The 20,875-nt window shown below is 36.1% G+C and overlaps 1 protein-coding gene across 5 annotated transcripts in view; it reads right to left on the reverse strand.

Moving 5' to 3' along the window:
- Positions 1 to 20,875, reverse strand: part of MICU3 (mitochondrial calcium uptake family member 3) — a 478,191-nt gene that overhangs the window by 113,411 nt on the left and 343,905 nt on the right. For 3 of the 5 annotated variants that reach the window (XR_008400732.1, XM_053703929.1, XM_053703927.1), the window contains exon 8: positions 13,039 to 13,077. The exons of the other annotated variants lie outside the window; for them this stretch is intronic. Coding sequence is in view for 2 of the 3 variants with exons in the window: in XM_053703929.1 (XP_053559904.1) it covers positions 13,039 to 13,077 (39 nt within the window). In the remaining variant the exon portion in view is untranslated. The remainder of the gene's footprint in view (positions 1 to 13,038; positions 13,078 to 20,875) is intronic. 5 annotated transcript variants of the gene reach the window in all.

The raw sequence follows: 20,875 nt of genomic DNA on the forward strand, positions 1-20,875 counted from the left end.
AAAAGCAATCGCTTGAGCGCAATCGCGATTTATGCTAGAATGATTACTGCATCCTCAGAGCTCTGGTTAACTTTTATGACAAAGCAATAAAGTGTCGCAAAACACATCAAAAATACATTTAAAAGTACAGTTACACTCATAATAATACTATCTAATAAAAATTATTAAAAAAAATATTGACTTAAAAAGTTATAAGGGCTCAAATATATGAGGCCTCAGGTGCTATACATGTCTAAAGATGGATAATTATGTATGTATGTATAATATATATATATATATATATGTCTATATGTGTACATTTGTATTTATATATGTATTTATGTATTTACAGACACACACACATATATATATATATATATACACACATATAAACACACATATGTACACATATATAGACATATATGTAAAAATATAGAACATATTCTGCTACGAAAGGTCATTGGAATGTGAAATATGCAATCAGGATTGCGCGTAAGTTGGGTGTTCCCCCCCACACACTTTTTTGCTGCATTGACTTCTGTGGGGGAACACATTCTAAGTTTGGCTTTTTACACTCATCGGGTTAGGGCGAAAACTATTTACTTTAAACTCATAATACGAGTGTAACCGGACTAGCACAAAAAGCTTACGTCTAGAGCAGTTAACGCTCGAGCGGGATCATTATCTAGCCCTGAATATTTTAAAGTAGTGATTTAGATGTGTTTATTCCTCAAAGCTGAATGTTTAATGTTATAAACGTGTTTTATTTCAGGTCTGAATACTGAAGCAAAACCATGGTTTGGATTACGTATGTGGCATCAGTTAGGGAATGCAATGAATTCACTGTACTGAGACAAAAGGCATTCACATTACTATTCTGGCTTACTGACAACAACATGATCTTGTGGCACGAACACTACTTTGTAGCTACTTACACACAGTGGGAAAGCCGAAGTGTGCAATGAGACTATACTGTCAAAGAGGCCTATTGAACAAATAATATAAAGGTCTCATTATTAAAGAAATAGGTACACCGTTTTTCTTCTTATTTACAACCAAATTTCTGAACATATTAGAACATGTCCTTGCATTTGATTGCCAGTAATATCCCACACATTTTGTCCAATACAAATAGTTTTTATAGTATTTTTTTCTCTGGTATATTTTGCCATTCTTTTGTGCATCTATATTATGGGCTGTTAGACTTCATTAACATGTCATGTCCAATTAAATAAACTCTAAAATACTTTGATATCACAATTGTTATAGTGCATCTAAAGAGATCTGGATGTGTACCAGTTGCAATGTAATGTTAATTTCTGATACAACAGGAAATAAAATAGTTCTAGGATATGAAAAATTATTCAAAACAGCTTTGGCAGACCCATTGTTTAACACAAAATATTAGTTACTTTACATGTTGATTTTATTACATTTTGAGTTTCCAGTTAATAAATGTGCATTCAGTAACTGTTTTATTTGGTTTATATTTATATGGATTTATTTCATCTGTGTTAACTGCATATAAAGGGGCCGATTTATCAAAGTGTGAACAGACATGATCCGCTGTAGCGATTATGTCCGCCGCAAATCGATAAATGCAGACAGCATACACTGTCGGCATTTATCATTGCACAAGCATTTCACTAGAAATGCTTGTGCAATGCCGTCCCCTGCACATTTGCAGCCAATCGGGTGCTAGCAGGGGGTGTCAATCAACACGATCGTTTGCAATTGGGCCGATTGCTGTCCGCCACCTCAGAGGTGACCGCTGCTTCTTAACTCCTGTTTCCGGCGAGCCTGAAGGCTCACGCAGAAATATCTGCATACAGCTCCATTACGGAATGGGCAAAACATAAATAATAACATATACAGTAAATAAATATCTTCTAATATACACGATAATAAAAATCCCTAACATTTTTTATGAAACTTATTTGTGTTGAGATCTTTACAAGATGCCCTTTCTTATGCCTTATTTTCAGTAACAGGTGCAGCATTCCATCTTCAATTACCATATAGATAACCCACTTACTACCTACTACATGATTTTTTGATAATGATTTAAAGAATAAATTAGAAGGCAATTCAAAGGTCCACAGGTTCAAACCTTATCCAAGTATATGCAAATGGCATCCATGCTTCAACAACTATAATACACATAAAAAACTGGGTCACACACGTTGGGTGAAGATGTTGAAGCACAAGTTTTTTGTGATGTATTAATAGCACAACCATCACCCAATGATGAACATGAAAACAGAAAGTGCTTAACCCTTCTAAATAATTATGTGGGCCCCCAGTTTGCAAAATAAAAAAAGAGCAATATTTACATACGGTTACCACAGAGCATCCTCCCCAGCTGCCAACTATAACTGTAATGTATCTCACCCTGAATAAATATTCACCAAAACTGGATTATTTGCATGAAAAGAGGTAAGCACACTTACCCCACTATTGATGAAACATTAAAATGTTACACATATAAGATAGAAACCCATTTTTTTTTAAATAAAGTTTTTGTCCCTTTGTACATAAATAATGAACTAATAACTGAGGAGAGAGTCCTGCTCTACTCTCTATTGCATAGCAGTACTTCTTATGCAGCCAACCATTGTGTAGTTCTTGCTCCAACCTCCCCCAATACAACAGAGGCGATTTAAAACCCTGTTATCAAAACCATCAAAAAGTCGTCTACTACACCTCTAACCCCACTATAGTCTCTGCCTTGACCCAAGCATATGCAATGGGTATTCGTGATTCTTCAAGCACCTATACTAACTCCAAAGAACTGGACCACAAACACTTGTTGGGTGAAAATGCCATGGTGTAAGTTTTTTCCCGATTTATCTACATTACAAGCATCACTGATTGACATACAATGCCCAAACGGCTTCAAACTATTGCAGTGAGTCCCTCAAAAAGACAGTAAAGTCAACATTAAACTTTAATGATTCAGATAGAACATTCAATTATAAACTACTTTTCAATTTGCATCTGTTCTCTAATTTGCTTTGTTCTCTTAATATACTTTGTTGAATATCATACCTAGGTAGGCTTAGGAGCAGCAATACACTACTGGGAGATAGCTACTGATTGGGGGCTGCACATATATGCCTCTGGTTATTAGCTCAACCCATGTGTTCAGTCAGGTCCCAAGTGCATTAATGCTCGTTCAATAAAGGATAACAAGATAATAAAGCAAATTTGATTATAGAAGTTTATTTTAAAGCTGTTTTTTTAAATTGTAGGCTTCATGTCCCTTAAACTCTTGAGCCAAGCCAAGCCAAGGTCACTGAGAATGCCCTACAACCTGCTGATCCACTGCATCGCTACGAAAAAATAAAAAACCTAACATTTCAAAATTTGTGTGGGCATTGCCCTTAGAAGGGCAATCAGTTTTTTTGCGCCCATTGAAGTCTATGGGGGAGAACGTGCATGAGCACGTCAAGTCGGCCTTTGCTTTTGTGCATTATGGAGCTTATCGCACCATAACGCACAACACAAGAAGGTTTTTGTGAAACTTGAAATGGCAGCGCTATGGAAAGTGTGATACCACTAATTTATTTGCGCTATTTATGCATCGGGTTTAGTGCACAACTTGGTGATTGTCATTTAGAGAATTTATTTGCAGAAAATGACAACTTCAAGTTCAGTAATAAATATTTGGTAGAATAACCCTGATTTTCAATCACAGCTTTCATGCGTCTTGGCATGCTAGCAACTAGTCTTTCACATTGCTGTTGGGTGACTTTATGCCACTCCTGGTGCAAAAAATCAAGCAGCTCAGCTCTGATTGATGGCTTGTGACATCCATCTTCCTCTTGATCACATTCCAGAGGTTTTCAATGGGGTTCAGGTCTGGAGATTGGGCTGGCCATGACAGGGTCTGACAACACTTTGATTGGCCTGGCTGTGTCGCACGGAACATTGTCCTGCTGGAAAAAAACAAACTCCAGAGTTAGGGAACATTGTCAGAGCAGAAGGAAGCAAGTTTTCTTCCAGGATAACCTTGTACATGACTTGATTCATGTGTCCTTCACAAAGATAAATCTGCCCAATTCCAGCCTTGCTGTAGCACCCCCAAACCATCACCGATCCTCCACCAAATTTCACAGTGGGTGCAAGACACTGTGGCTTGTAGGCCTCTCCAGGTTTCCGTCTAACCATTAGATGACCAGGTGTTGGGTAAAGCTGAGAATTGGACTAATCCGAAAGGATGACCCGGAAACCGGGCATATTTATCTTTATGATAATCTAGACACGTATAAGAATATCCTAGAAGGAAACTTGCTTCCTTCTGCGCTGACAATATTCCCCAACTCTGAGGATTTGTTTTTCCCAGAAAGACATTGCTCCATACCACACAGCCAGGTCAATTAAAGTGTGGATTGAGGACCAGATTAAGACCCTCTCATGGGCAGCCCAATATGCAGACCTTAGCCCCATTGAAAACCTCTGGAATGTGATCAAGAGGAAGATGGATGGTTATAAGCCATCAAACAAAGCTGAGCTGCAAATATATTTGTGCCAGGAGTGGCATAAAGTCACCCAAAAGCAATGTGGAAGACTGGTGGAGAGCATGCCAAGATGCATGAAGTCTGTGATAGAAAATCAGGGTTATTCCACCAAATATTGATTCCTGAACTCTTGCTTAGTTAAAACATTAATATTGTTATGTTAAAAAAATGAATCTGAACTTATTTTCTTTGCATTATTCGAAGTCTGAAAACACTGCATGATTTTTGTTATTTTGACCCGTTGTCATTATCTGCAAATAAATGCTCTAAATGACAATATTTATATTTGGGAGAAATTTTGTCAGTAGTTTATAGAATTAAACAAAAATGTTAATTTTACTTAAACACATACCTACAGGGAGTGCAGAATTATTAGGCAAGTTGTATTTTTGAGGATTAATTTTATTATTGAACAACAACCATGTTCTCAATGAACCCAAAAAACTCATTAATATCAAAGCTGAATATTTTTGGAAGTAGTTTTTAGTTTGTTTTTAGTTTTAGCTATTTTAGGGGGATATCTGTGTGTGCAGGTGACTATTACTGTGCATAATTATTAGGCAACTTAACAAAAAACAAATATATACCCATTTCAATTATTTATTTTTACCAGTGAAACCAATATAACATCTCAACATTCACAAATATACATTTCTGACATTTAAAAACAAAACAAAAACAAATCAGTGACCAATATAGCCACCTTTCTTTGCAAGGACACTCAAAAGCCTGCCATCCATGGATTCTGTCAGTGTTTTGATCTGTTCACCATCAACATTGCGTGCAGCAGCAACCACAGCCTCCCAGACACTGTTCAGAGAGGTGTACTGTTTTCCCTCCTTGTAAATCTCACATTTGATGATGGACCACAGGTTATCAATGGGGTTCAGATCAGGTGAACAAGGAGGCCATGTCATTAGATTTTCTTCTTTTATACCCTTTCTTGCCAGCCACGCTGTGGAGTACTTGGACGCGTGTGATGGAGCATTGTCCTGCATGAAAATCATGTTTTTCTTGAAGGATGCAGACTTCTTCCTGTACCACTGCTTGAAGAAGGTGTCTTCCAGAAACTGGCAGTAGGACTGGGAGTTGAGCTTGACTCCATCCTCAACCCGAAAAGGACCCACAAGCTCATCTTTGATGATACCAGCCCAAACCAGTACTCCACCTCCACCTTGCTGGCGTCTGAGTCGGACTGGAGCTCTCTGCCCTTTACCAATCCAGCCACGGGCCCATCCATCTGGCCCATCAAGACTCACTCTCATTTCATCAGTCCATAAAACCTTAGAAAAATAAGTCTTGAGATATTTCTTGGCCCAGTCTTGATGTTTCAGCTTGTGTGTCTTGTTCAGTGGTGGTCGTCTTTCAGCCTTTCTTACCTTGGCCATGTCTCTGAGTATTGCACACCTTGTGCTTTTGGGCACTCCAGTGATGAAATATGAAATATGGCCAAACTGGTGGCCAAACTGGTGGCAAGTGGCATCTTGGCAGCTGCACGCTTGACTTTTCTCAGTTCATGGGCAGTTATTTTGCGCCTTGGTTTTTCCACATGCTTCTTGCGACCCTGTTGACTATTTTGAATGAAATGCTTGATTGTTCGATGATCACGCTTCAGAAGCTTTGCAATTTTAAGAGTGCTGCATCCCTCTGCAAGATATTTCACTATTTTTGACTTTTCTGAGCCTGTCAAGTCCTTCTTTTGACCCATTTTGCCAAAGGAAAGGAAGTTGCCTAATAAATATGCACACCTGATATAGGGTGTTGATGTCATTAGACCACACCCCTTATCATTACAGAGATACACATCACCTAATATGCTTAATTGGTAGTAGGCTTTCGAGCCTATACAGCTTGGAGTAAGACAACATGCATAAAGAGGATGATGTGGTCAAAATACTCATTTGCCTAATAATTCTGCACTCCCTGTATAAATAGTAAAACCATGCTGCTAGATTATGAGTTTTGCGTTATGAGTAAAAAAGCAGCATTAAGCCTCATAACGCTACCGCTGGTATTAAGAGTCTTGCAGATTTAGGGGCACCGCACACTTTTTTGGCCTTACCACAAATCAACTTACGCAAATTGCGTATAGTCTTTTTTCTATGGGACTTCCATAGCGCCCGGTATTACGAGCTTGTCCTGGGAGGCCAAAAAGTGAGCGGTACACCATATCCCGTCAAGATTCGTACCGCATTCTAAAGTCAGTAGTTATGAGTTTTACACTACAAAGCCGTAGCATAAAACTCATAACCAAAGTGTTAAAAAGTACACTAACACCCATAAACTACCTATTAACCCCTAAACGGAGGCCCTCCCGCATCGCAAACGCTAAAATAAAATTATTAACCCCTAATCTGCCGCTCCGGACATCGCCGCCACTATAATAAACATATTAACCCCTAAACCACCGCACTCCCGCCTTGCAAACACTAGTTAAATATTATTAACCCCTAATCTGCTGTCCCTAACATCGCAGCCACCTATCTACATTTATTAACCCCTAATTTGCGGCCCCCAACGTCGCCGCCGCTGCTATACTATATTTATTAACCCCTAATCCTAAATCTAACCCTAACCCTAACACCCCCTAACTTAAATATAATTTAAATAAATCTAAATAAAACTTACTATTAATAACTAAATAATTACTATTTAAAAATAAATACTTACCTGTAAAATAAACCCTAAGCTAGCTACAATATAACTAATATTTACATTGTATCTAGCTTAGGGTTTATTTTTATTTTACAGGCAAGTTTGTATTTATTTTAACTAGGTAGAATAGTTACTAAATAGTTATTAACTATTTAATAACTTCCTAGCTAAAATAAATAGAAATTTACCTATAAAATAACACCTAACACTACACTACAATTAAATAAATTACCTAAATTAAATACAATTAAATAAATTAAATACAATTAACTAAATTACAAAAACAAACAAAGACTAAATTACACAAAATAACAAACAAATTACAAGATATTTAAACTAATTACACCTAATCTAATAGCCCTATCAAAATAAAAAAAGCCCCTCCAAAATAAAAAAAACCCTAGCCTAAACTAAGCTACCAATAGCCCTTAAAAGGGCCTTTTGCGGGGCATTGCCCCAAATAAATCAGCTCTTTTACCTGTAAAAAAAATACAAACACCCCCCAACAGTAAAACCCACCACCCACACAACCAACCCCTCAAATAAAACCCTAACTAAAAAAACCTAAGCTCCCCATTGCCCTGAAAAGGGCATTTGGATGGGTATTGCCCTTAAAAGGGCATTTAGCTCTATTGCAGCCCAAACCCTAATCTAAAACTAAAACCCACCCAATAAACCCTTAAAAAAAACCTAACACTAACCCCCTGAAGATCCACTTACAGTTTTGAAGATCCGACATCCTTCCTCAACGAAGCCGGCAGTAGTCCTCATTGAAGCGGCAAGAAGTCCTCAACAAAGCAGGGAGAAGTCTTCATCCAAGCCGGGAGAAGTGGTCCTCCAGACGGGCAGAAGTCTTCACCCAGACGGCATCTTCTATCTTCATCCATCCAGCGCGGAGCGTCCCTTAGATTCTGATTGGCTGATAGAATTCTATCAGCCAATCGGAATTAACGTTGAAAAAATCCTATTGGCTGATCCAGCCGGATTTATGAAGATAGAAGATGCCGTCTGGGTGAAGACTTCTGCCCGTCTGGAGGACCACTTCTCCTGGCTTGGATGAAGACTTCTCCCTGCTTCGTTGAGGACTTCTTGCCGCTTCAATGAGGACTTCTGCAGGCTTCGTTGAGGATGGATGATAGATTAGGGGTTAATAAGTATAATGTAGGTGTCGGCGATATCTGGAGCGGCAGATTAGGGGTTAATAAGTATAATGTAGGTGTCGTTGATGTTGGGGGCGGCAGATTAGGGGTTAATAAGTGTAAGATTAGGGTGTTTAGACTCGGGGTTCATGTTAGGGTGTTAGGTATAAACATAAATTTTGTTTCCCCATAGGAATCAATGGGGCTGCGTTACTGAGCTAAACACTGCTTTTTTTTGCAGGTGTAAGACTTTTTCTCAGCCGGCTTTCCCCATGTCTATGGGGAAATCGTGCACAAGCACGTACAACCAGCTCACCGCTGACTTAAGCAGCGCTGCTATTGGAGTGCGGTATGGAGCACAATTTTGCTTCCCGCTCTCCTCTTGCCTTTTAAAATCTGTAATACCAGCACTGTAGGAAAGTGAGCGGTGAGAATAAAGTGCAAGTTAGCAACGCATCCCTCATAACGCAAAACTCATAATCTAGCCAAAAGAAACTAATAATTTTGCACTGGTCTCTTTTTTCAGATACATAGATAGAAAGAGTTTATGACTTTGTAAAGAACTCAATTATTTCTTCTTTTTTATAGATAACTTTTAGAATAGAGCTCAAGCGAAAGCCAGGACCGGAGTTTTGTAGCGTTCCGCATAGAAGTCTATTAGGTGATAAGATGCTAGTGTGCCCTAGGCACTTGTGATATGAAATTATAAATGGGAGCATTATGGATGGTGATCTAGCTATGTTATTGCACCATAGCAGTGCCATTGTTACACTCCACTTTCAATCTAGGCCAATATATTTAGAGACATCATGGCATTTAAGTAATTCGACTGCACTATTATGTTGTCATTAATTATTGAGAGCACTGAGTCCAATGAAAAATAATCTTGAATAGCTTTGTAGTGGTTGTAAGATTGTAAGGTGGTTGGGTCATACGAAAGGTTCAGGAATGTAACCGAATAAAGCATTTCTACTTCTGTTTATAGAGAGGAACAAAATGTTTTCTTTCACAAAAAGTTATTATTTCTATCTAATACACAAGACATGCACTTTCTTGAATTGCTACTGTGTGGTGTATTAATTTCTCAATGGTTATCTGTCATCCGTTTCTTTTTAAAAATACATTTAGTAGGTATTCAAGTGCTGTAAAATGACATGATTAAAAAATGTGAGATATTTAAGAAGACAGCAGTACCCTATGTTAACTATTTAGGTTGGAGTAAGGAGTGCCCTGCTGCTTAAAAATAACAAGTAATTAGTACCAATTAAAATATTGACTTTACTTCGTTATATGCACGTTTCAAAAACACTTAAAAGTGAAATGGAAAAAAAAATGAAAAAGAATGCTCCAGTGCGAATAAAAAGTGAAAAGAAAACAATGTTAACATTTGACAGCTACAAAATATGCAGCTGCAGGATAGATTCTGGGCCCAAGCCAGGTTGTTATTTACAGAAGTCACTATTAAAGGGACATTTCAACAGGATTCATTTTCGAAGAGCTATATTTATATAGCAAATATAGCAATCACGTCCCTTAGCAGTGAAAACAGATTCACGTAAAGTAGCTGGATGTTTATAAGGTAACATAACAAGAACAAATAAAAATACACTGATCTGTCACTAAGCTAGACTCAGGTAAGCTCCTAAGCGTTCTGCATATTGTGGGATGGTCAGGGCTCTGTCCTATAATCCTTTCTGCAGCTCTCTCTATCTGATGAATGTCCTGTTTTTTGAAAGTGAAACCAGGGACTGCCTAGTCCTGCTCATGGACTGCAATGTCTATGGCACACACAACCTTTATTATGACATGCTCTACCCTTCAATGGCCCAGCCTAAATCTCCCACTCCTGGTCTGGATACAGTAAATGTTTAAAGGTATATGAAAATATGAACTGAAAGATTAACCTTTATACCAAATGTGTGCTTTTGTGTGATTGGTTGTGATAGTTGGGGGTGGGGTTGCAAATTAGCCTGGTCAAATCTGTCAAGGTTTAAATGGAGGCAGAGAAGTTAGCATTGATCTAGAACCCGTTTCTTAAATTGCGTTCGCAGTCTTGCACAAACCCTTTAAAGTTTAATAAATTGCTGTACAATTCAAATGTACTTATTACCTCATATTGTATTGTCAATCTAAATTATTCCCAGTTTAGGATTTATTTAACTAGAATTGGATGCTAATAAATTCCTACAATATGTTTTACTAATTATTGTAATATAATTCTTATTATTAATTTATAGCCAAAAATAAAATCCTAACTACATAGTATATCAATCAGGAAATCAATTTAACTGGTTTCGAATTTTAAACTTTAAAATTGTGGGAACTACTTCAGATATATTGGAATTCCTTTACAAAGACAGTATCCATAAACAAAGCTGAATGTTAAATTAACAAAACAAAAAAAAAAAAAACCTGTTTATTTATTTTATCCTGTAATACTACTTTAAAAGTAATGTTTCAGGCTGTACTAGCCCTTACTGATGACTAATTGGGTGAAGGGCTAGTAAAGCCTGAAACATTGTCTTTTATAAAATGAACATCAACAATTACACTTAACAATTTACAACGTGTGGCTCAGTGTAAAGTGTTTTTGATTTTTAATATATTTTGTGACCATCTCTAATAAATCAATTGTTTTTGTTTTGTAATTGAATAGAAGTCTAATATAGATATCATGGCACTGTCATTTTCTGGATATCAAGTTTTTTGACTTGCTAAAAATACAAATGCAAAAATAAAAATACAATTGACAAGTACAGAATAGTCCATTAAACTAGTTTTGGATCAACCCTATTGTTATGATTTGTAATTTTCTTTATACACCAACAGGTGATTGTAACTACAAACCCTGAAAATGAATAGATCACTCAGTATGGCAATATTTATACTCTGGTGATTCAAGGGGGCCGATTTATCAAATGCTGGACGGACATGATTCACTGCAGCATACACTGTCGGCATTTAACATTGCACAAGCATTTCTGGTGAAATGCTGGTGCAATGCTGCCCCCTGCACATTCACGGCGAATCGGCTGCTAGCAGGGGTTGTCAATCATCCCTATCGTATTGGAATGATTGAGGCCAGTCACCTCAGAGGTGGCGGACGAGTTAAGGAGCAGTGGTTTTATGACTGCTGCTTCTAAACTCTTGTTGCCGGCAATCCGGAAACATCGGGGGTAGATTGCAGAATCCGCTGCTTGGTAAATCTACCCTCAAGCAGTCTAAATTTAAAATATCAGTATCTTTTATTGGGCTCAGACTCCACATTTAAACTTGAACCCACAACAGCCCTATTAAATTTATTACCAAGATTTCCCTGTAAACTTCGCCTTCGCTTAATCCAACTGGTTTGAATTCTTCCCGATCTTTAATAGCCAGATTATGGAAGTCACAAGCAAACCTCCCAGTTAACTCCTGGATGGACCATATGGAAAACACTTTATTATTAGAGGAATACGGCTATTTTCAAAATGGCAATTTAAACGTATTATGATATTAAGTTTTACTGGGAAACTAGCAGGCAAAACACTGAACTCAACATTATTGGGAAGATTTTAGTGGGACTGATCCCCAACCCACAACTACTATGAGGGCACATCCAGGCTTAACATATTTCACACCTTTCTTGGTAAACCGCCTTCCTTCCTCTCTTTTCCCGCTGCTTGCAACCTCTAGATCCTCTCGCTCTTTTTGTTATTCTTCCACATTTAGATTTGGAAATTTTTTTTTTCACTCTACAGACAAGGCACTCACTTTATTTTTTGACCTCTTTACAGGACAAGCCCACCTTTAAGTTAAACGTTAGACATATATATATATATATATACACACAAATTATAGCCCTTTCCAGTCAGTTATATATTGTTTATGTTTATTATGGTTTAGACTTAAACCTCATGTATTTATGTATTTAACAGTGTCTAAATGTAATAATTTACATTGTACTATTATATTATTGTTTTGTACAAGTTTACCTTCTCAATAAAGCTTTTGAAAATAATAATAAAAAAGAAATATTACAGTATCATGTTTGGGCTAGTGCAATAATCCTACTTATGAAGATGGAATAAGTAGTTTAGTTATTACACATGGGATTATCTTATTTTAATACCTTATTTTATTTCTCATTTAAATGTACTGCTTTTTAGTTTTTATTCCGATTTATTCATTATTTCATTCAAAACAGATTCCATATATACTTTGTGATACCTACTAATTGATTGGTTACAGCTATGAGCAGTTTGGATTACGATTCCTGATTAGAGGGTGCGATAATTACTACATGACCCTCCAGTGAGAACATTATTTAATAGATTGAGTACTTGAATGAGTTTCTTAGACTCTTTTCTCTTTGGATATACTCCTGCATATTGGTCTGTATTATTATCACTATTTGTGTGTGGTTTTTGTTGCACATTTTATTTTTAGTTTACATTATAAAATAATTGTCTTAAAAACTAGGGTAGAAACAGCAGGTTTAAAAAATAAATAAATAAAAAACAGAACTGGAACATAAAATATTTGCTGGAGACCATCATTTATACATTTGAATAATATTACCGAATGCCACAATATTACATCAACAAAGTAATTTATAAATATGTTCATTTCACTGCAGACTGTGAAAAAAAAGCAGTGCTGGTGTGAGCTTTGCCAGACAAAGTTAGCTTATTAGTAGACTGGTATTTTTACAAGCAAGACTTCCCTACAACTTGTTAAACAACTGCACATTCAAAAGTACATACACCGTTAGTTGTTGCAAGGTACCCATAAAGTTGAAGACGCTTAAGTGCACCAAAAAGAGCCAAGTGAAGTGTCACATTTCAGAGTGAAGTCGTGAATAGCAAGATAAAAGGGAAGAAGAAGAAAAACAGAATAGGTTAAGGCGTGCATATTGTACATTCAATATTTACAGACAACAGCAAACCTTTCACAATAGCAAATCATCAGATGTTGTTTTGTTGTACATAAAAGCAAAATGTGTAGAATATAATACATAAGATACTATATAGATAAACCAAGTTGTAGTTTAGGTAGCAAAAGAGCTATATCACTGATGCCCTTTTCAGGGTATTTTTATTTTAGTATTTAGTATAGTTTTTTTTTAAGCAAAAGAACTTAATCACCATTGCCCTTTCTTTTTAGGACAGTTTTTTTTTTGAGGCAAAATATATTTATCACTGATGTTCTTTTTAGGGCATTTTTTTTAAGCAAAAGAGCTATCTATATCACTGATGCCTTTTTTTAAAGATAGCTTTTTTTTGGGGGGGGGGGGTTACTTTAGTTTTAGTATAGGGTTTTTGTATACAAAAGAACTGATCAACTAGGGCACTGCCTGACAAATGCTCTTTTCATGCCAATTTTTAGAGTAGATTTTAGTCGTAGTATAGGTTTCCTTTAGGGTTTTTTTTTAAATGGACTTTAGTTTTAGGATAGGGCTTGTACAGTTTTTTTATTTTTTTTGTAATGCTATTTTTTGTCTTAGGTTAGGGGTCTTGGAGGGTTAACTGTTAGGAGGTTAGGGGGTATTTTGCAATAGGTGGTGTGGCAGTTAGGGCGTTAATAGGTTAGGGGGTAGATTGCGATGGAGAGTGTAGCGGTTTGGCAGGGTTAATAGCTTAGAGAGTATTTTGCGATGGGGGTGTGGTGGTAAGGGGGTTAATAGGTTAGGGGGTATTTTGCGATGGGGGAGTGTGGTGGTTAGGGGGGTTAATAAATTAGGTGGCATTTTTGTGATGGGGGTTGTAGTGGTTAGGGGTTTAAAGGGACAGTCTACACTAAAATTGTTGTTGTTTAAAAAGATAGATAATGCCTTTACTACCCATTCCCCAGCTTTGCACAACCAACATTGATATATTAATGTACTTTTATATTATAATATAACTATAACATTTAAACCTCTAAATGTCTGCCTGTTTCCAAGCCACTACAGACAGCCTCTTATCACATGCTTTTTTATTAGCTTTTCACAACAGGAGACTGCTAATTCATGTGGGCCATTTTGATAACATTGTGTTCACACCCGCAAGTGAATAGATAATAAATAAAAAGTCATGTGATCAAGGGGCTGTCAGAAGATGCTTAGACACAAGGTACTCACAGAGGTAAAAAGTATATTAATATAACTGTGTTGGTTATGCAAAACTGAGGAATGTGTAATAAAGGGATTATCTATCTTTTAAAACAATAAAAATTATATTGTAGACTGTCCCTTTAATTGGTTATGGGCTACTTTGTGATGGGGGTTTGTAGACTATGGGGTATTTTGCAATGGGGGTGTGGCAGTTAAGGGGAATGGAAAGGTCAAGATTGTATGAGTGTATGTCTATGTATGTGTATGTTGTGCTAAGTCTAATATGTACAATCTAAGCTAACAATTAGGGATGGGCGAATGTGTTTATATCCGAATTCGAATGTTAGAACGAATGTTATTGTAGAAATTCGATTTACATAATAGAATGCTGATAAGAACGAATATTCTTAAAAATTCGATTTTCGAATGTTGTTTACAGTTTTCGAATGTCACATTCGAATTCGAATGTCACATTCAAATTCGAATGTTAAATTCGAATTCGAATATTACATTTATAAAACACAATTGTAGACTAGAAACACTATTTCGAATGTCACATTCGAATCGAATATCACATTCAAATCGAATATCACATTCGAATCGAATGTCACATTCAAATTCGAATATTACATTTATAAAACACAGTATTAGACTAGAAATACTATTTCGAATTCGAATGTGACATTCAAATTCGAATGTAGCATTCGAATTTGAATATTACATTTATTAAACACAGTTGTAGACTAGAAATACTATTTCAAATTTGAATGTCACATTCGAATTCGAATGTGACTTTCAAATTCGAATATTACATTTCGAAATTGAATGAATACATAGCTAAACATTCTATTATTCAAACGAATATTTTCGTATTTTTGAAAAATTCGAAAACGAAAATTAGAAAATTGAATGTTAGAATGTTATATAAGATATAACATTAGAAATTCGATTTGAATGAACGAATGTATCAAAATTCGTTTTAAATTTCAAATTTTTAGAAACATTCGCCCATCCCTACTAACAATGGAAGTTTATAGCAAAGAAATAAAAAAAAAATCCACTTTCTGAATGGACAGTTTCTGCTAGACAGGAGTTCGTTAAGTGCAGGGCAGGCCCTATAGCGTGCTGAAATGGCTATACACATTTGCACTATCTGACATTACTGCGGTGCAAACCTTATAAACAAATTACACAATAAATATGTAAATTATAATTCTATATATGGCTAGGTTGTGCACCAGCAATGCTAATGGTCTATAACACTTGCATTTTTGCCTGCGACTTGCAATCTGTCCCACAGTGTGAGGAGGCAATCTGTTTAAAAATAAAATGTTCTAACAAAATAGATTTATTTTTTTAAAGGAAAATTCCCCTTTAATGATGATTTTTCTTACTGTTACAAGTCATCATGAACATACTTGCAATGTGATCTAGCCTATGTGTCTTCAAAATTTTCTGTGAAAGAGGCACAGGCAAGGAAATGCTGTTTATTGTGAGAAAAAAAAAAAACAAAGAAAAAGTTCAAGGCTTTATTTACACTCTATAATGCTGTTAAGGATCAGAAAGGAGGATCATATACCTGCAGCAGCGGGAGTCTGAGTTATACACATGTACTTACCACGGCTTTTGCTTTAACTGATACTGTTGTATGGAATCTCTAAGACTCAGATGTAAAAAAAACATGCTGGGTGGTCTCAAACAAAATGCCTAATTGGAACCCAGTTGCTAAAGTTGTGTTGGCTTCTTTTTAAATGTATTAAAAATATTTTAAGCTAGATTACAATTTTTTTTCCACTCACACGCAAACTTAGCGGGCTCGCACATTACCAATTAAAAGTAAAAAGTAAAAATGTATTTATGTTGTGTTTGGTGAACATTTTTTTTTTACCCTTGCATTTTATGCTAGGCCATCATTTGCGCTATTCCGTTGAGTGCAAATTCTGTTTGTGCTTGAGTGCAACCATTTACTTTCAACTAGTAATACGCATGCTGATTAGCAAGGTTGTGATATTGCTCATCGCGCCCCACGCTAACATTAGTGTACGACTTGTAACCTAGCCCTTTGTGTATTATTTGAGTAATATGAACTATATATGTCCCTTTATGAAGCATTGGTGCAATACCCAGCTGGTTCCTAAACCTCTTCTCCACCTTAAATTTAATGGACTTTAAACATTCTGGACTGATCCATCTGGGTGATTGATTAACCCTGATCTTGCCCCCTGCTATTGGTTGGATATTCTTGTGCAATAATAATAACAATGCTTGAGGCTCCTGATTGAGACTTTACCTATGTGTTTAGCTTCTTTTTGCAGGTTTAGCACATTTATAGCTAGGGACCGTGATGCAAAATGAATTATGTCATGTCATTTTTACAATATAATGCTCTTTAAAAGTAAAAATCATTATAAATTTGCCTTTAGTTTGTTATAAGCATGAAGCGTATATTTCAACATATATCAAAATATATTTTATGACAATTTTATTTTGTACATTTTATTTACATTTTAAAGGTATATCAATTTGAGGTTTTCATTTACACAAACAATGTCAACCAGCTTCCTTGATAAAGCTAGAAATGTAATAAATATTGAAAGAAAAAGCCTAAGAGGAATAGGTCACATTAAAGGAACACTAAACTCAATTTTTTTCTTTAACCAACTAATTGGCTATCTGGGGGCAAGGGTACTATGAGATGTGGGAAGACCCAATGTGGACTGTGTAACCATATCAATAGGTCAACGGTATTTCATAATTCTGATCAATCTGAAGAATTCAACATCAAAATTAGGAGTAACTGCAATTCCACTTTTGTGATGTACCTTTTAGAATGTAGGTGTGGCCTATTCTATATAGTCCGCACTAAAAGGAAAATGAAAAGGAGGATGTATAAGCATGTTTATAATATCAAGAAAAAAATAATTAAACATAGTGTGTCCAGACATTTTTTAGAATGCCATGGTAGTGATCCAATTGGTTTGAAAATTCAAATCATAGACTGGGTTTCCCCACAGAAAAGAGATAGATTGCTTAAACTACGAAAATTAGAGACCTTCTGGATTTATAAAATGAAGTGTTTACATCCTTTAGGTCTAAACATTGACATAGATGTCGCAGCACACATGTAATGTATGATATCATCAACTTTTATATTTAAATTTTTATAATTTATAGTCCCTTGAAATTGTAGTTTGTAACTATCATATCATTCATCTATCTGTGTTGCCTGGTAGGATAGATCTGTAGTGATACCAAAACATCAAATATGTCACTTTTAACACTTTTTTTTTACTTCATAATTGTACTATTATAGTGCCCTGCAGTAAGTAGTTATTTTGTGTACATAGTGCCTTACAGGTTTATCTGATTATCAGTTATATATAGATAGAATTACTATTTTTCATAAATCCAGTATGCGGTTCAATATTTAGATTTTTAGTTATTATTTATTATTTGTTGATTATGAGGAACAAGAGTTTGAATACAGTTTATAAAGCTTATGCTATGCGCTTACTTATACCATTTTTATACTTTATATGAATTGCTGTTTTATATGAATTGCTGTTTTCTATCACCCCGTGTATATTGATGTTGTATGAATTTCTGACGATCTGAACTTTAAATCAATTTATGTGCTATATGTTTATTGTCAGCATAAGGTGACAGCTTTTGATAATTGTGATATAACTGTGGTTTGTAGCGCATATTGTTTTTTTCTCTTTTATTTATTTTTTAAATAGGAACCTGGGTTATGCTTGCTTATTGGTTTGCTAAAAGTAGCCAGCAATAAGCAAGCGCTATCCAGGATGCTGATCCTAAAATGGGCTGGCTCCTAAGCTTTAAATTCCTGCTTTTTTAAATAAAGATAGCAAGAGAATGAAGAAAATTTGATAATTGGATTAAATTAGAAAGTTGCTTAAAATCGCATGCTCTAGCTGAATAATGAAAGAAAAAAATTGGGTTTAGTATCCCTTAAAGTTGAGAAAAATACTGCAGAAAAATAAGGGGAAAAGACATTTATTCATCTTGCAGTAAACATTTGTTCCAACAAAATAGAAACACAGTTTTCTCTCCTTTGGCTTCTCCTACTGTACAAAACAGCTGGAGCATAAATTCTAATCCTGACTGAGATAACACATCTGTCTTATTGTGAGATTTTTTTCTTTAAAAAAGCTTTGTCCTTGGAAACAATATATGACAAAAGAAGTAAATGTATTCCAGACAGTTTATTTAAAAATCACTTGAATGCGCTTCCACGTAATGGCTGCTATGATGACGTAAAGTGGAAAAGACAAACACGTGTAGCATAAACTCTTCTATGCTGTGCCACTTAACTAGCTATGCATTAAACAGGCCTTTGCAGGTACTTAGCGTAGTAAGGAATTTACTCTTGATGATTAGGAACATTTATTTTTTTGTTTCTTTACTTTTTTTCTCAGAAATTTAAAGGGACTTATTAAACGTGTTCTAAACCACTTGAAAGTGATGCAGCATAACTGTAAAAAAGCTAATAAGAAAATATCAAATAAACATCTCTAAAAAATTAAGATATTGTACCTCAAAATTTCTTCAGCTTACCAAATTAAGTGCTCTGTAATTGAAACAACTAATCAGAATCATCAGTTAACACTTTGTTGTACTGTGATCTTGTGGGATTTCACTGAAATATTTCATTGTAAACTTCCTTAAGCTGAGGAGGGAAATAAAATGATTGTCCCTGCACATACCAAATAACACTCTCTTGCAAGTCCCTGTCAGGGTTTTTTTCCCTGTTGTGTTTGCCATGTGCTGCTGGCAGCCATTTTACTCACCTCTCTTCCTAACTTGGTGTATTGTGGGGGATGTTGCTCATTTCCTGCACTTCCTTTTATGGCCAGACTGGTGTGCATCATCCATGTGAGACAGGATGCAGTCTCAGAATTGTGGTGTCATCACTTATTATTTAAAGGGCCTCTGTTCAGTATGCTTTGCCTTTGCGTTGTCTCAGACCTGTTTGTGAGAGTTCCTGTGTATTACCTGGCTGCCTGACATCCTTCCTGGTTCCTGATCCCTGGCTTGTTCCTGACTCTGCTGTTTTCCTTGTTCCTGATTCCGGCTCGTCTGACTATTTGCTTTGGCTCCTGAATCGGCTCGTCTGACTACCAGCTCTGGTTTTGACTACTGGCTTGTTATTTGACTTGTGGACTTTTTTTATTATTTTTTGCTATTAATAATGGTGTGATTATTTTTGCACTTCTTGTCTCAGTCTGATTCCTGGCACCCTGACAGTCCCAGAACTAGCACCCTGATTGAATGCTTACATGCCCTCTATAATGGAATGTGGCTACATACAACATTTTTAGGTAAAAAAAATCTTTTTTTACATAGAGATGTTCAGATGATATTTTCTAGTCAACTTTTTACAGATATGCTGCATCACTTTCAAGTGGCTCAACATTTGGGTATCATGTCCCTTAAGCATTCCACAAACACGGTACTGGCCTGTAGCACACGTTTACAGAATGTGTTTTGTACAAATTTTTGCTTTTTTGATTAGTTCTGGAAAGAAACAGTTTGAAGTAGTTAATTATATAATGTTTCCAGAGCTGAAGCACAACGCTCCAAAAAATGCATTTTCTCCATACGAAAGTGCAGCTATTTACATTAAAATTAAATAAACAACTGTATGAGTTATATACTTTCTACTACTGCTCAAAAATGTGGTCTTTAAGGGACCTCGGAGTACTGATGAGACTTCATTATCTAGCCAGAGGGGAGAGCTTTAGGTCATTGGGCCCTTATTCAGGCAAAATAAAGGTCAACATGTTTAAATGCAGCTTTTTCATATGGATGATAGATCATGTTTAGTTCATTATTGTGATAAAATGGAGACCACAACACAACTTTACAACATTTTAAGCCCAAGTAAATTTGGACACAGACTATTAAAGAGGTCTAGCTTTGCTTCAATAGTCCAAAAAATATTTATGAGGGCAAAATAATTTCTTGGAGAGACTGAATTTTGGCCAGATTGTAGCTCTCCAAACAGGGGAAATCAAGGTTCAAGGTCTGGCTCAATCTGATCAGCTTAAAAATAAATGTAGTTATACAGGTGCATTTCCTACTGTTTTATGATATCATAAAAGAAATGCCAAAGGCAGTATACTCAGCTCACGCAGGAACAGTGAGGGCTCGATTACATCATATGCGGTTATTTTTAGAAGGATGTAGAGATCACAAATACGGCGCCGCATACAATGCGGCACATATTTTACCCATGGGCCGCTGTTTTTACTCCCATAAACTAACATAGAACCCAGCGTCGCAAGTTGGTATCACATATTCAGCGCAAGGACTTACGCAGCGAAAATGGAGAAATTTTACTCCATATTCACCTCGCCACACATAGGCAGGCACAGCAAGCCTTGCTAGGTTAGCGGGCTTAGTGATTGTGTTGTGGGGGATTGGCGGATTAGGGGTTAATTGTTTTAATAGGTAGTTTGCGTTGTGGGGGGATGGCGGTTTAGGTG

The sequence above is a fragment of the Bombina bombina genome, chromosome 2 (genome assembly GCF_027579735.1).
Source record: "Bombina bombina isolate aBomBom1 chromosome 2, aBomBom1.pri, whole genome shotgun sequence".
In the NCBI taxonomy this organism is placed as follows: domain Eukaryota; kingdom Metazoa; phylum Chordata; class Amphibia; order Anura; family Bombinatoridae; genus Bombina; species Bombina bombina.